Raw genomic sequence first — 16,439 nt, 5'->3', positions numbered from 1 at the left:
AGTATGTAAAAAAACCTAAGTGTATAGCCACATAGGGATGATTGAATAGAAATAAATTTGTGCCGATCAAAGGTATTCATTTTGTTTCTGGTAAAACCGCACCTGCATATTGTGCGCTTGATGTAAGAGCTCAGCACACTCTTCGAGCAACATTTGTTCACTTCCCATCACCTCAACAAGGTCAGAGGCCACATCCTCAACGTCTTGAACCTTAATTACAAGATTGTCAATTAGTTCCAGCAAAGAACTCGAAAGAAAAATGACCATATAGAAAATTGTTTACTTGAATGGGAGTGGGTGAAAATCAGCAATTCATATGCCCAGACCATGTTCCCTTTTACTAACGTTATTAGTATTACTAATACCTTGTTTTTAAAAAAACTTCTATATTCTTGTTTGTTTCATCTCCAGCCTACCCTAACTTGCTTGGTACTAGAAAGGCTTCTTTGTCATTGTATATTGCATCGACCACATCAATCATTACAATATGATGAATTACTTCTAGCAAACAACTCCTAAATAAAAATGACTATAAAATCATATACTACGTCAGTTTGTTCCAGAAGGTATATTCTAGATATTGCTATTTCCATGAACGAAGCCGCTGTCAAACAATCAAATTTGCAACAGTTTTAGCTAATATTGATTTGTGGTTGCATTATTCATGGACGCAGAAATCTGAGGATACTGAGTTTTATAAAATTGAATGTTATATGAGTTCACAGACCCAAATGCAGTACATGAATCATAGCTACAGCAAAGTTTTACATTTCTCTTACCTTTCCTGAAAAATTTTCAACAGAATGAGACAATTCTTCCAGAATTTTCATTCCAGATTGAAGAGTTTCATTGACTCCTCCAATATTGGTCTGAAATATTATGAAAAGCATAAGTCAATAAACCATGTACACAATAAGAAATTTAAAAAATTGATATGAAGCACAATGAAAAAACTGGATCGATTAAAGCTTACCCTAATGTTCCCTATGGTTGGTACACGTGATGAAGCATCACGGATGGCTGCTGTTCCTCGTCCAAGGCAATTTAAATGTTCTTTCTCAAGATCACTCCAATTTTCCAAGAAAGGCACCTGACGGTTTAGAAAGCACAATTTGTGATGTGCGCAAGTCAAGAATTTGAATCGCTTATTTGCAGAAGTCTTCAATTCATAGACTTTCAGAAGGCATTGGGTGTCAATTTTATTACATGAAGCTAGCAGTTAAAACAATTTTGTGATTTAGATTTAACTTTTAGTTGATAGAATCCAATATGCTTTCACTGATAGGTAGATACAGATTTATCAAATGGCTCTATTTTGAGGACCATTACGATGAGATGAGTGAGAGAAGCACAGGATTGTTACAGAAATTAGAGGTCAGAAAAATGTACATAAAGGAAAATCCATGCTAAACCATAATTTTGTTTTGAATTGGAGAACTACCAAACTTATGCAATATACATGCCTAGTTGGGTAAGGGTCAGAAAGGCAGAAGAACAGCCGTGAGCTCTTGTTTCATGTTGGTCAGGATTCTAAGGCTACTTGAAGTAAGTAAACAACTTCAAAATCAAACAATCTTGACCCTAAAGAATCAAGGAAACCAGAACTTATCCATCTAAAGAACAACTATTGACATATCTCCCAAGCAAACCTTCTAGCCACATTCCCATTGCGCAAGGCCACACAGTGGGCCTGCCTCATAAGTAATTATTGTCGTCGGACCCTAGCCACAGAAACTTCTATTCAACAAATTCATTGTATCCTAAAAAAGGTTTTTGAGTTGTTCCTAAGATTTGTGTTTTGGGATCATTTAGGGCAGGTATGAATAAAAACATGCGCTCAAGCCGATAACATAACAACATGCGTGTAACTAACTCTGTTTTGAGAAACAAAAGGCAATGGCATAGCCAACTATAATTTTCTCCATGAGGTAACTAAAACTAGGTCTACATTTTTTTATAAACAGAAGAACACAGCTTCGCCGTACCTGAGCACCAACAACAGAATGCACCTTCTCTACCCTCTTGAGACGCTCCACTTCAGCCTTCTTTTCTGCAACAGATTGCTGCAGACCAGCAATCCTCTCCGAGAGTCCATAGAGTGATTCCTGTAGAACCAACAGACGAATAACAACATGACTACCGCAGTCAAGCATCCAACCAACAAATAGTGGTGAGAAAAGGGCCACAACTTAAATATTCATCACCTCAGCTGCTACACTCTTGGCCATCGCCATGGCCTCCGCCAGGGCATTCAAGAACCTGTACTGAACGTGGTGATTGTCCAGAATCCGCAGTTGGTGCACATCCTCCTGCTTCGAAGCAGCCTTGTTGCCTCCCATCATTGCACCCTTCTTGACCACTACAATCTTTCTTGCAGGGGGCTGCGGTGGCTTCACCAAAGCTTGTGGGAGTGTTGGTTGGCAGTCTGACAGTGCCGAGTCGAGTGCGCGGAAGCAGAACGAGTTTTGTGGCCGCCGGGACCCCTCTGTCGTTTGCAGTGATGACCGAACCTCAGAGCACGAGGTGCGGCGAGGGCAGGACGACGCTGGCACGCCGAAGTCAATGGCTGCCGTTGATGCGAGCGAGGTCTCAGACGAGGCGCTGCGGAAGCTGAAGCTGGTGCGCGGCGCTGGCGTCGACGGCCGCGCGCAGCCCCTGCGGTCCTGGAGCGCCGGCGTGGCCACGTTAGCAGAGGCTTTGGAGGGGCGGAGGATCGTCCTCCTCGGGCTGGGAGTGGCGGTGGCGCGGGAGGCACCAGCGGCGAGAGGACGAGCGGGCGGGTTCGGGCTGGGACCCTGGCGCGGGCGGTGCATTGCCTCGAACAGGTCCGGGGCCGCGCCGCGCTTGCGCGAGCCCGGCGTGGGCGGCGGGCGGTTCTCGTCGGCGAGGCCGAAGACGAATGGGGCGGGGGCGGGCGTGCCGCGGTGGTGGTGGTGCTGCTGCGCGCGCGCGGGCGGCGGCACGGACGCGGAGTGGGGCGTGGAGGTGGATAGGCGAGGAGGGGCCTGGACGGGGAGCGGCGCGGAGAGGTAGCGCGAGCTCACCTCGCGGACGCGGCAGCGAGGGCGGGGGCGCGCGGCGGCGTGCTGGAGCCGGTCGGGAGGAGGCGGAGGCGGCGGGACAGAGGACGACGGGGCCGGGGTAGACATATCGCCCGGCGGCGTCGCGTTGGAGGTGGAGGCGGCGGCCATTGATTGGAGGGGACGTTAGAGGCGTGGGGTGGGAGTGGAGGAATGATGATCGAAGCGTAGCCGAAGTGCCGAAGGACGTAGCCGCTGCGGGCTGCGGCCGTGTCCCGTCTCCCGTGTGGCGTGTCGAAGGAAATGGCGGTGGGATCCAGGAGGGTTTGCGTGCCGGGTGCCGGCTCGGTGAGAGCCAAGAGAACATGAGCGTGAACTACCTGCTCTCCTCTCTGCTCGTTTGGTCGGACGTAATGGGTAAGAGGGAAAGAGAATTTAAATGTGAGAGACTAGAACTATTGGTTATTTTAGAGGGTGTTTGGGAGGAGGAATTTTAGTCCCCGTCACATCGAATGTTTGGACACTAATTAGAAGTATTAAACCTAGAGTAATTACAAAACTAATTACACAACCTCTATGCTAAATCGCGAGACGAATCTATTAAGCCTAATTAGTCCATGATTTGACAATGTGGTGCTACAGTAACCATTCGCTAATGATGGATTAATTAGGCTTAATAGATTCGTCTCGCGATTTAGCCTAGGGGTTCTGCAATTAGTTTTGTAATTAGCTAATGTTTAGTCCTCCTAATTAGTATCCGAACATCCGATGTGACAGGGCTAAAGTTTAGCCCCTGGTATCCAAACGCCTCTTTAGTGGGGACGGGAGTTCTAATGGGATGAGAAATGGGAGTTTAGAGGAGCAACTCCCACCAATCACTTCTAGAGAGAGGGGTGGGAATTGAGTGAGAATTTATTTTAAGTGGAAGATGGACACATCTACGCCGTTAATCATGACTTAAATAAATTTTCTCACCTCTAAACCCTCACACCAAAAGGGATATGAAGTCTCACATAAACTCCCACTCTTAATTCCCTCCGAAAGACAAACTGCTCGTTTGGTTGGAGGTAATTGGTAGGAGGGAAAGGGAATTTAGATGTGAGACTAAAATTCTATTGTTTGTTTAGTGGGCATGGAAGTTTTAATGGGATGAGGAATGTGAGTTTAGAGAAGCAACTCCCAGGGTGAGAATTTGTTTTAGATGCATCTACATCGTTAATCATAACTTAAATATAATTTTCCACCTCTAAACCCTCGCACCAAATAAAAGAATATGAAGTCTCGCATAAACTTCCACTCTTAATTCCCTTCGAAAGACAAATAAGAGAATGGGACTGCTGCGGCAAAAAGGAATTTACAATGCTAGATAATTTTTTTGGAAAAACTATATGAATAGTATGATCTGCACCATGCAATGGTCAATTGCTTGTCTGACTTTTGTCTCCTGTGATATCTCAGTTTAGTGAAGGAAATGAGCTTTGTGTAGTGATTTTTTTTACCGAAGTTAAGTAGAGAAACCTATTTTTTTTATAATTTTTATATTCTAAACCCGTTTAATCTAATTCCACGAGGAATCCAACCGATTTGTTAGGTGCTACTCAGTATAACCGCTAGGTTAGATACCTTTCGCTTGTATAGTGAACTTTGCGAGGAAGTGATTTAAAGATCACCGGTTATAGAAAGAGGTAAAGAGCAGTATGTCGGGTAAAAGATCGGATCACAGGTAAAAAAAGAGGATGGAAAAGAAAGGTCAACCTAGATATGGAAATGTCAGGTAGGTGGTCGGACGCTACCGTGTGACGGGGTGTGTGGGGGACCTTTGTACATAAAAGGCTGGGATGAGGCACCAAAATAAAAACGGTTAGCGGTTAGCATGGGCGTGATGGACGTAAGGAACCACTAAAGACATGCGCAAGAGGGTGGATTATGAACAACTGGGTCACAATGCTTTAGGTTCAGGAGGAATAAAGGGATCCAGAGAAGGAAGAGAAGAAGATTACTCGTTAAGGGGTGGATCGAAAGGTGAGGTACGGGTGGGACGGATCCGTATATGAAGAAATCCATTTTTTATAGCAATAACAGTCATATAAAATAAATTATATATTTAATGGATTTGGAGAAAAATCCTTCGAGCATATATAATTACCTTTATTTATTGGATGCTCTAGCAATTTGCACAAACAAAAACAGATTGAATTGTACAAGGTATGGCGCCAAACTTCGATGAGGGGACGAGGGCCAATAATGTTGTGGATTTGTTCTGAGTTCATTTACTATCAACTACTAGTTCATATGTGAGCTCAATGATTAACTTCATCTCGCAACTTAATTAGCAAGGGTTTTGTTTTGATCCAAAACTCGCAGTAGTATTTCTCAAGTGCAGCTATATTACTTGAGGGTTGACATAAGGCCATAGTTCCTGCCGGTCCCTTTTCCCGTACCACTGAAATATGGAAGATCCTACATCTGCAGTGTAGATTGCTGATAGCAAAATATTTCATTTAGAGTTGAGAGTCTGCAACAACCGCACAACGTAACAAAATGTAGAGTAAATGTCCATAGGCATGCCGAGAATCTAGGGTAATTGCTAGGGTATATCTTGTGTTGGAAAGCCATTACTTCGTCAAATCGTGAATATTTTTTTGGTATCTTCCAATTAAATATTTAAAATTTGACTTACAATATATTTTGAATACTTAGATTTAGTTGAAGATAACATGTACTCCCTCCGTCACAAATTACTATTCGCTGTAGCTTTTCAATATACACACCTTTTAATATGCACCTAGATGTCTAGATACATAGCACAAGCTTTTCAATATACACACCTTTTGATATGTACCTAGATATGTCTAGATACATAGCATAGCATAAGTTTTTCAATATACACGCCTTTTGATATGTACCTATATATGTCTAAATACATAGCACAAGTGATGTATTTATAAAAGTTAAAATGAATAGTAATTTATGACGGAGGAAGTATACAGCATTAGTGCTTTCATACTACCTTAACTTTTTTTTTTGTTTATACGCAATGATCAAAATCTCAACATGATCTCTAGCTACTAGCCACGGAGGATGTTCAATGGAAACTCCCAGCCTCCCATGCAGCAACAGCAACTAAGGTCAGGCATCAGCCGTCAGGGTCCACTTCAACCGTCCAAGCCAACGCCAGTTGCTTTCCAAGAGCGTCGTGGTGTCCGGCAAAATAACACGAAACACCCAGCAAGACTTAGAAATCACACCACCCCGATCAGCAGTCCCTCCACTTTCCTCTCCGGCGAGACTCAAACCAAGTAGACCCAACGACCGACCATGGCCACCGCTGACATCCGCCTCTCCATCGCGCACCAGACCCGCTTCGCGCTCCGCCTCGCCGCCGCGCTCTCCTCCCCCTCCGCGGCCGCCGCCCCCGCCCCCGTCACCAACGCCGTTTTCTCCCCGCTCTCCCTCCACGTCGCGCTCAGCCTCCTCGCCGCCGGCGCCGGGGGCGCCACCCGGGACCAGCTCGCCGCCACCCTGGGAGGCGACGGGCCCGGCGTGGCCGAGGGCCTCCACGCGCTCGCCGAGCAGGTGGTGCAGCTCGTGCTCGCCGACGGGTCCGGCGCGGGCGGCCCGCGCGTGGCCTTCGCCGACGGCGTCTTCGTCGACGCCTCGTTGAAGCTCAAGCCGGCCTTCGGGGAGGTCGCCGTGGGCAAGTACAGGGCCGAGACCCACTCCATCGACTTCCAGAAAAAGGTTGATCCCCTTCCTGCCGAGCTGCTTATTAAGACTTGCGAACTGCTGCCGTAGTTACTAAGATTGTTTGGCTGGGAAATGAATCAAATCTTGCTATTTCTGCTATGTGACAGATCTGTTAGTTTCCTGTGAGTCATTTTCGTGTGCATTTAATTTATACATCATTGACACTCAGTCAGATTTATTATGTTAAGTGGCTGATTTCTGCTTAACTGATATTGGAATTTAGACTATAGAGGTTCCTTATTTGGCATTGGGAATAATATTTGAAGCATTATGACAAGAACAGTTGTACGTTATACTGTGGTCATATCATATATGCTATACCTAGGTTTTTAAGAGCTTTATTTCTTCCCCAATATTTGCAGCCTTAAACAGTGCCTAAACTTGTAAATACTATTTTTATTTTTTAATAAAATTTGTGCTTAAGCCTTCACAACTTATTTTTACATGGTTATCATTAGTTTCTTTTGATGTTAAGATGATGCTTTTTAATGTGCATCTTCTCTCATCAAATTGTGCTAAAAGCTGTTTCTTAGTGTTCAGTCTGAATCTTGCACTGGGATTTGATATTTGATGGGGTTCGGACTGTTAATGAATAAAATGTATGGATCTTGTTTTTGTATCATAATTAGCACATTCAGGATTTAGGATCCTTTTTAGGATAGGTTCACACTGGGTGCATCCTTGAGAGTTGAGATTTGGAAGGCTTAGGAACAGTGAATTTTATAATTTCAGGCTCTAGAGCTAAATATGTAATTTAGATCATTAGGAGTGTTTAGAAGTTGGAACTTTTCACAAATGTGGATGTGCAGTTGAATGTATCACCATTTTCTCCAGTAGGGTTCTGCCGTGGTCTTTTGTACTATGCATATGTTGTTGTCTTGTGTCCAATTAGATGTTCCAATCAGTGCCCTGTGATGATGGTAGTACACTGATGTTCAGTTCACTTCCCACTTGCTAAAGTCTGTTCGATTATAAAGTGTTTTTTGTTTTGTCGAACTTAGTGATACAGTAATATATAGTGGTTACCTCAGTTTATTTTCAAATCTGTATCATCCTTGCACTGTTTGAATTATTTCAAAAACTTCAGGGCGATTTTGCTTTATGCTTTTGACATCAGTATGAAGCACTGATATATTCTTTGTTGTTCCTTAGGCTGATGAAGCTGCTGGCCAAGTGAACTCATGGGTAGAAAAAATCACATCTGGTCTCATCAAAGAGATCCTCCCCCCAGGATCAGTTGACCACACCACCAGGCTTGTTCTTGGTAATGCGCTCTATTTCAAAGGAGCTTGGACTGAGAAGTTTGATGCATCTAAAACAAAAGATAGTGAGTTCCACCTTCTTGATGGGAGCTCAGTTCAAGCACCATTCATGTCCAGCACAGAAAAGCAATATATTGCGTATAACAACAACTTGAAGGTGCTTAAGCTTCCATACCAGCAAGGTGGGGACAAGAGGCAGTTCTCCATGTACATTCTTCTTCCAGAAGCACAAGATGGCATCTGGAGCTTGGCTGAAAAGTTGAGCTCTGAACCAGAGTTCCTGGAGAAGCTTATCCCAATGCAGAAGGTTCCAGTTAAGCAGTTCAAGGTTCCCAAGTTCAAGATATCCTTTGGATTTGAGGCATCCAAATTGCTCAAAGGTCTAGGGCTCCAGCTGCCATTCAGCCCAGAAGCAGATCTATCAGAGTTAGTAGATTCACCCGAGGGACAGAACTTGTGTGTTTCGTCCGTTTTCCACAAGTCTTTTGTGGAAGTGAATGAGGAAGGAACTGAGGCTGCCGCCGCATCTGCTGCAACAGTTGTGCTCAGGTCGTTCACAATGCCCATGGATTTCGTCGCAGATCACCCTTTCCTTTTCCTGATCCGAGAAGACATGACTGGTGTGGTGCTGTTTGTTGGTCACGTGGTGAATCCCCTACTTGCTCCATAGTGTCTGTGTGTGTTCAAAATCGCCGCCTTGGTGTGATTTCCATCATGTCGTGTTTGCAGGGCTGTGATAATTGATCGTGCCTTCTGTGTAATCTGACTTTTGTTTGTTTCTGAATAAATGGATGGCTTGATCGTTGTGGGACGATGTAGCCTCCATGGCCGGCATCATGGTCCTTCCTGTTTTCTGCTTCGGCCTTGAGGCTGCTTGTTTTAGTGACCTTTTTCCAGTGAGATCTATGCATCTATAACATATAAATTCTAAATATTCAAATAACATATAATTCTCCAAACAAACGAGCAAAACACATCGGATTTTTTTTTATCTTGCCCCTACTTTGAAGTGCAATTGTGTTAACTTTGTGATTTTGCATTCAACGATTTACAAGTCAATGCAAACCCTTGGTCTTTGCGTATTTGTTCCTGTTTTGATCGTTGACTAGGAGTAAAATTGCATTGACTTATGAATAGTTGAGGGTAAAATCACAAAGTTGAGAAAACGAGAGCAAAATCACAATTCCACATCATAGGGTAAGAACACAACTGCCCAAACACATCATATGCTCTTTATCTACTTAGCCACGACAGTTGTTTGTGAAGCACCTGTCCGGTTTGATTGGCACAATGGCACTCCGAGACAATATGCTGGGATGTCCTGTTATCGCGTATAATGATTTTTAGTATATTTGTTTGATTGTGATGCTCGCTCTTTTTTTCAAAAAAAAAAAAATTAACCAGGCTTTTGTGTCGACTGCCAAAGCTTCACAATGGCTACCTAATGACACAGGATGTCCACAATTGTTAAGGAAAAAAGTACTTAATCCGTTTCCAAATTTTAGCAAAATTTAGGTTATTTTAACTTTCTTAAATTCATAACTTCTACTATGCATTTAGACGGTGGAGTGTCGATACATATATTTTTTTTCAGGTAAAGTGTCGATACGTAGAGATGTAGAATGGAACGATGCATGGCTTCGTTCCTGGACTTGTTTATGAACCACTTTTGTTTCAACAACACACTTAGGCACTTCTACGGGCCACTCTACTTTGTGCATGTTACGGCTATCAAATAACATAATAAGATAAAATATAGACAAACATACCGCCAACTAGGAAGTGCGATGAACATGTGTTACGGATGGTTTTTTTTCTTCTTTTAGGGTGAAGTTTATTGTTTTGTTGATTGATCTTAACACACAAGTAGAGAATGGGTAAGCATGTATAGTTTTTCCAGTTGGTCAGTTCAAAGTCCCCAAGTTCAAGATATCCTTTGGATTTGAAGCATCCGGTTTGCTAAAAGGTTTGGGGATCCAGGTGGCATTTAGCGCAGAAGCAGATCTGTCAGAGTTAGGCGATTCGCCAGCGGGGGAGAACCTGCATGTCTCATTCATTTTCCAGAAGTCGTTTGTCGAAGTGAACGAGGAAGGAACTGAGGCTGCTTCTGCATCTGCTATATTGGTTGCTGGCTGTTCATTAGCGATGCCCATGGATTTCATCGCAGATCACCCTTTCCTGTTCCTGATCCGTGAAGACACGGCTGGTGTGGTGCTGTTCGTTGGTCATGTCGTCAACCCCCTTCTTGCTACGTAGTTTGTGCGTTATGAACTGCTGCCTTGGTGCGATTCCATGCATCCATCCCGTGCGAGTGCAGGGTTGTGACATTTGATCATGCCCCGTGTTTAGCCTGGCATACATTTTGTGTCAGAATAATTAAGTGGGCTTTTTTTTTCAATAAAGGAAATAAGTGGCCTGATGGATGTATTTAAGGTTGTGGATGATGTAGTCCATGATTAGTTTATTATTATATATTGTGCTGCTTATAGCCTTTGTGCAGCCTGGTCGTGAGATGAGGCACGCTGGATTGCTGGTGAAGTGCTTCTTGATGAAACAGAAAACGGTGTGATAAGTAGGGTCCGTTTGGCTGAGAGAATCGTTCCAAATTCTGCTAGAATAGAATCGGTCTATTGCTTGCCAAACGGTCACCACAGCTAGCGATTCTAGATAGAAACGTTTCTAGCGATTCTAGTTTTTTTTTACTAGAGAATAGAATCACCTCTAAGCTGGTTTCACGTGATTCTTCCCTGTGGTAAGTAAACTTTGTCTTTTCAAGTGCAATAATTTAAAATGGATCGCATGTGAAATATTCTTCACACTTAAAAAAATCTAGTATTTTTGGTGAAGCCTATCTATTTTTTGTATTTTTTAATATATCTTTATGTCTATTTTAGAAATCGAATCAGCTAACTAGCCAAACGATCTCGGGGGTGATTCTATTTCAACGGAGAAATATTTCTACAAAGAATCTGGATCTGAAACGTTTCTTAAAGAATCCGGATCCCTACCAAACGAGTTCGTAATCTGGTGATGAACTATATCACTCAACTTGTTTCGCTTGTATTGGTCTGGTTAACGAGGCTTGTATTGGTCTGGTTAACGAGGATGCAAGCGCAGTTTTTAATTAGTCATGCAACCAAACCAGAAAAGTGCGATGGACATGTGTCGTGGGTCGTTTTTCTGTCCAACATTTCCTTTTGAGTGTTGTACGTTCGTTTTGCATGTTGTTAACATACCAGTAGAGTGAGTACCTCTGTCCATTAATATCTATCATCGTGGAAAGCATGCTGATAAAATTATTTTAAATTTGACTACATTTGTAGAAAATATTAGTAGCATTTATATTTTTAAATAAATTATTATGAAAATAGATTCAACCATCCATCTAATAATACTAATTGTATATTATAAATATTAATATTATATATATTTATTTATAGTTGATTACATTTGAATTCTTGGAGGCGAGAATGACAGATTAAAAAAGGCTGGAGATAGTAGACGATGAGTTAGCCCATTGCCCCCATTTTAATCAAACATTCACACTAGATATTATATTTTGATCCAGCTGTACAGTCTGACCTCATGATCGAGAAAAAGAAACTAAAATTCGTTTTAGACATCCTTGTGTGGCATTCCACGTATCGCCTGGAATGATGGACTCCTCCGAGTCTTCGCGTCCAGTTGACCTGCCCCGCAAAATAACAGAAACACCCTGAGACAGTTCGAAATCACACCACCGCTGCCGTGTTTTCCTCGCCGCTGAGTGCCACTGCAAGAACCACCAGCCCGGCAGCCCGGACCGACCATGGCCACCGGCGACATGCGCCTCTCCATCGCGCACCAGACCCGCTTCGCGCTCCGCCTCACCGCTGCGCTTTCCACCCTTTCCTCCTCCAGCAACACCGTCTTCTCCCCGCTCTCCCTCCACGTCGCGCTCAGCCTCCTCGCCGCCGGCGCGGGCGGCGCGACGCGCGACCAGCTGCTCGACGCCCTCGGCGGAGGCGATGGGCCGGCCGCGGCCGAGAGCCTGCACGCGCTCGCCGAGCAGGTGGCGCAGCTCGTGCTCGCCGACGGGTCCGAGGCGGGCGGCCCGCGGGTGACCTTCGCCGACGCCGTCTTCGTCGACGCGTCGTTCAAGCTGAAGCCGGCCTTCGAGAAGGTCGCCGTGGGAAAATACAAGGCTGAGACCCAGTCCGTAGACTTCCAGAAAAAGGTTGATCCTCTTGCTTGCAAACAACTGGCATGGTTAATATCGATTGCTATATATATCTTTGCTGAAATATTAAGCAAGTACTGCTAATTCTGCAATTTTGACATCCTTGCTTGTACCGTTTAGTTCATTCTCGTGGTGATCCTTTCTTTTTAGTGTATCTAGACAGCAGTACAGTCATAACATGAACTGGTTGGTTTCTGCTTTCATAGCTGACATTGGGAGTACTATTTTCATGTCTCTGTTTTGAAGAATTATGTTTGTACCTTAAACAGTTCTTAAGCTTGTGACGTACCATTTGATTTTTTTTAAATAGTTATAAGTTTGGGCCTTTACTGTATGCTGTGCTGTGGGACAGTTACAGACTTATAGTATGCCAGTTTGACAGTTCATCTATATACTGAAATCATGAGTAGCTCAAGAGTGTACTGAAATCCATTATTAACAAATATCCATGTCTCATGTCTTTGCAAGTTTTATGTCCCTATTGCATTAAAAATGTTAGTGTTCAGTAATATCATCATGAGTAGTGGAGCTATGGAAGTATCATTACTTTCTTTTGGTGCTAAGATGGTGTCTTTTAGTGTACAACTTCTCTCATCAAATTATGCTGGAAGCTGTTTGTTAGTATTTAGTCCAAATCATTCCTTGGGAGTCGATATTTGGATTTGTTAGTAGTTTACATGAATCCATATATGTACGGGTTTCTAATCCGTTGTTGTTCTGAGCACCTTTGGAAAATTATGATTTTGTGGCTTTAGGATTTGTCATTGTCGTGGTGTGCAAAGCTTCAAATTTTTAGGACTAGTGACAGTGTTCTTTTGAGAAAAAAGGAGTTTTTATTCCGGCCTCAAATTATGTTGTTTGTTATTATTTAGTCCAATCAAATTTTGTATTATGACTCACTTGCACAGAGGAGCCATATTTATTATCTCTTTTTTTGTCAGGCTGCTCAAGTTGCTGCTCAAGTGAACTCATGGGTAGAGAAGGTCACCTCAGGTCTAATCAAAGAGCTTCTGCCACCAGACTCCGTTGATGAAACCACCAGGCTGGTTCTTGGCAATGCACTCTATTTCAAAGGAGCTTGGACTGAGAAGTTCGATGCATCTGAAACGAGAGACAGCGAGTTCCACCTTCTTGATGGGAGTTCAGTCCAAGCGCCTTTCATGTCCAGCACAGACGACCAATATATTGCGGCTTATGACACCTTTAAGGTGCTCAAGCTTCCGTACCAGCAAGGTGGGGACACGAGGCAGTTCTCCATGTACATAATTCTTCCAGAATTACAAGATGGAATCTGGAGCTTAGCTGACAAGTTGAGCTCTGAACCTGAGTTCTTGGAGAAGCATATCCCAATGAGAACAATTCCAGTTGGTCAGTTCAAAGTTCCCAAGTTCAAGATATCCTTTGGATTTGAAGCATCCGATTTGCTAAGAGGTTTGGGACTCCAGCTGCCACTTAGCGAAGAAGCAGATATGTCAGAGCTGGTCGATTCGCCGTTGGGACAGAACTTGTGTGTTTCATCCATTTTTCACAAGTCGTTTGTGGAAGTTAATGAGGAAGGAACAGAGGCCGCAGCTGCAACTACTATAGGGATTATGCTCTGTTCATATACAATGCCCGTGGATTTCGTCGCAGATCACCCCTTCCTGTTCCTGATTAGAGAAGACACAACTGGTGTGGTGCTGTTCGTCGGTCATGTGGTCAATCCCCTACTTGCTGCATAGTGTGTTTGTTCTGAACCGCTGCCTTGGTGTAATTCCTTCCATCACCTGCGAGTGCAGGGTTGTGGCGTGTGATCATTCCTCCTGTGTAATCTGGTATATGTTTTGTGTCTGAATAAATAGGCGGCTTGATCGATGTATAGACGATAATTACTCTACTATATAAGGTCGTGGGGTAATATAGTCATAATTACTCTACTATATAAGGTTGTGGGGTGATATAGTCATAACTACTCTATGGTCCTGTTTGGGAGGAAGGAGCTAAAGTTTAGCCCTCTCAAATGAAAGGACTAAAGTTTAGCACCTTGGATGTTTAGGAAGAGGGCTAAAGCTTAGCACCTCTTCTGTAAAATGTCCCTTTTTACCCCTGTGCTGCCCCTCCCACCGTTTTCCTCTCAGATCCCAGCTCGTCCTCGCCCAACAGGGGTGCATGCGAGGCTACACCGCGCCCGGCCCCAAGTAGCACCTCTCGCCGCCCCACCACCTATCCCTCGCCGCCGGGGATGCCAAGAAGCAGCCGCACCTTGGACCTGACCCCAGCAAGCGGGCCTCCTACTTCGACCTCCTCGGCAGCGGCGGCGGCGACCACCACCCCAAGAAGCCCGACCCCTCCGCGGCCAAGCTTGCGCTCGCGTCCTTCCTCGGCGTCATCGTCCTCCTCACCACCGACACCTGGGCATGTCCCTGGGCGGCTCCGGCAGTGGCGCATCCAGAAGCACGACGAGGCCGCCGTGCAGCAGTTATGCAAGGCAGGCGGCGGATCCGGCCGAAGGAGGTGGGCGGAGCCGAGCGCGGTGGAGAGGAGCCCGAGTCCTCCTCGCCGGCGGCGTCCCCGGCGTCGGCGCGGAGGCGGTGGTGTGGCCGATCGGGCTAGGATCCGGTGGCGGCGGCGGTGGCGGGGTCGGGCGGAGGCGAGGCGGCAGCGGCGGGGCCGGCCGGAGGCGGCGGCGGCGAGGCGGAGGCGGCGGATTCGGCCGAAGGAGGTGGGCGGAGCCGGCGGATCCGAGCGCGGTGGAGAGGAGCCCGAGTCCTCGCCGGCGGCGTCCCCGGCGTCGGCGCGGAGGCGGTGGTGTGGCCGTGCAAGGAGGAGTGAGAGGAGGAGAGAGAGATGGGCAAGGGGAGGAATTTTGAACAAGAGGGACCACTTTTAGCCCCTTTAGTCCATTTTAACACCCCGGGCTAAACTTTAGCCTCCCATAATCCATTAGCCCTCCATTTTAGCCTAGGTGTTTGGGAGAGGAGGGCTAAAATCTGGCTAAAATGGGGGGCTAAAGTTTAGCCCCTCTCCCAAACACCCCCTATCGTCTGATTCACCAAGAACTTTGTGATCTCGTCACAATGATTTTCCGCTTAGCACATTGACAGTTGAATTTAGGCTTCGTTCAGAGCAATGTGGCTAGGAGGTTGAGATGTTCTTGCAGATTTTCGTTTTCTCCCAGCAAATTGCAGAGGTAATTTTGATGTGAGTGGTGCCCACATTGGAGCTGCAAGAGGATAAGTAATGCCGTTCTCATTGTCGTAAGGAACTTTAAACTGGCAAGTGCAGATTTAGTTGAGGGTGTGGGTGGGGAGGGTGTGTAGAATTGATGCAGAGTATGCAAGTCGACAATGTCAGTGCTAACTGATTATAGTGACATTGTGTAGACAATGGTCCACTACACAGTCAGTAATTGGCTAATTGTACTGACAACAGGCTACCATGTATGTTTTTGAGTTTTTGTGGTCTCTGGTTGTGATCATAATCATGCCGCCCAAGCAGCAACAGTGCTTGAGCTATTTTACGTATTTCATCTTAGTAGGATAAAGATCATTTACCTAGAAGTAGGATATTGGCAAACATTTTTTTTGCAACCGTGCCACTACCGGAATTTCGGCAGCTCAGGATCTCCTCAAGGAAAGTACCAGAAATTGTTTCCCTTTCTAAAATAATCGTTTACATACGAATTAATGAACACATTATTTCGTTACGAGCAATTTGCATATAAACACACCCACAGACCTTTAAGCGAATTAGTGAACATATTATTTTGTTACGAGCAATTTGCATATAAACACACCCACAGACTTTTAAGGGCATTACAAGTATTTCTTACACGGCCTACAGTTTCACAGCTGCTCTAACCAAACGGTCTTCTTTTTTTCCTACAACTGCTTTCTCACAGCTGCTTTTCCATAGTCCACAGCCCACAATAACTTCACAGCTCAACCAAACACATCCTTAGACTCCACGCCTCAACACGAGGGTCAAAGAAGATAAGAAAGCGAGCACTAAGAAAGAAAGCTAAAAGGACTAAGTATCAAACTTCTTCTATACTCTTGCTTCCACCTAGTCATAGGCCTTATGCAGCAACTAATCCCTCCCATCTGTTATTTTCTTAGAAACTTTAGAAGTTAGGATGATCCTGGCGTAGAAACTGAACTTAGTCAATCTCTACCATGCACACTGGCATTACACTGAAACCGCCATCCCTCC

At 44.8% G+C, this 16,439-nt stretch overlaps 3 protein-coding genes across 3 annotated transcripts; 2 read left to right on the top strand and 1 right to left on the bottom strand.

The window, feature by feature from the left end:
- Nucleotides 1–636: 636 nt before the first annotated feature.
- On the bottom strand, nt 637–2,813 carry LOC101757706 (QWRF motif-containing protein 7). Its single transcript, XM_014805788.1, has 4 exons — nt 2,205–2,813; nt 1,986–2,105; nt 780–869; nt 637–687 (listed from the first exon to the last, which is right to left on the bottom strand). Exons 1-4 carry the CDS (start codon nt 2,811–2,813, stop codon nt 637–639), a joined length of 870 nt encoding a protein of 289 aa, XP_014661274.1.
- A 3,416-nt stretch (nt 2,814–6,229) lies between these two features.
- On the top strand, nt 6,230–8,883 carry LOC101758498 (serpin-ZXA). Its single transcript, XM_012848720.2, has 2 exons — nt 6,230–6,761; nt 7,920–8,883. Exons 1-2 carry the CDS (start codon nt 6,339–6,341, stop codon nt 8,697–8,699), a joined length of 1,203 nt encoding a protein of 400 aa, XP_012704174.1. The 5' UTR covers nt 6,230–6,338; the 3' UTR covers nt 8,700–8,883.
- A 2,763-nt stretch (nt 8,884–11,646) lies between these two features.
- Nucleotides 11,647–15,427, top strand: LOC105913564 (serpin-ZXA). The gene is made up of 2 exons (XM_012842538.2): nt 11,647–12,245; nt 13,190–15,427. The coding sequence occupies exons 1-2, from the start codon at nt 11,838–11,840 to the stop codon at nt 13,967–13,969; spliced, it is 1,188 nt and encodes a 395-aa protein (XP_012697992.1). The 5' UTR covers nt 11,647–11,837; the 3' UTR covers nt 13,970–15,427.
- The last annotated feature ends 1,012 nt before the right edge of the window (nt 15,428–16,439 follow it).

Source organism: Setaria italica, chromosome IX (assembly GCF_000263155.2).
Source record: "Setaria italica strain Yugu1 chromosome IX, Setaria_italica_v2.0, whole genome shotgun sequence".
NCBI classification, from domain to species: Eukaryota; Viridiplantae; Streptophyta; class Magnoliopsida; order Poales; family Poaceae; genus Setaria; species Setaria italica.
The sequence above is the reverse complement of the archived record's forward strand: the minus strand, read 5'-3'. Positions and strand labels throughout refer to the sequence as shown.

Excerpts from the sequence above, each read along its gene's own strand:
- LOC101757706 (XM_014805788.1), bottom strand. The coding sequence starts at position 2,813 with ATGCACCGCCCGCGCCAGGGTCCCAGCCCGAACCCGCCCGCTCGTCCT. Across the intron at positions 870-1,985 it reads ATTCTGTTGTTGGTGCTCAG|ACCAATATTGGAGGAGTCAA; the intron begins GTACGGCGAAGC and ends ATAATATTTCAG. Across the intron at positions 688-779 it reads TTGAAAATTTTTCAGGAAAG|TATCCTCAGATTTCTGCGTC; the intron begins GTAAGAGAAATG and ends TATAAAACTCAG.
- LOC101758498 (XM_012848720.2), top strand. The coding sequence starts at position 6,339 with ATGGCCACCGCTGACATCCGCCTCTCCATCGCGCACCAGACCCGCTTC. Across the intron at positions 6,762-7,919 it reads CCATCGACTTCCAGAAAAAG|GCTGATGAAGCTGCTGGCCA; the intron begins GTTGATCCCCTT and ends GTTGTTCCTTAG.
- LOC105913564 (XM_012842538.2), top strand. The coding sequence starts at position 11,838 with ATGGCCACCGGCGACATGCGCCTCTCCATCGCGCACCAGACCCGCTTC. Across the intron at positions 12,246-13,189 it reads CCGTAGACTTCCAGAAAAAG|GCTGCTCAAGTTGCTGCTCA; the intron begins GTTGATCCTCTT and ends TTTTTTTGTCAG.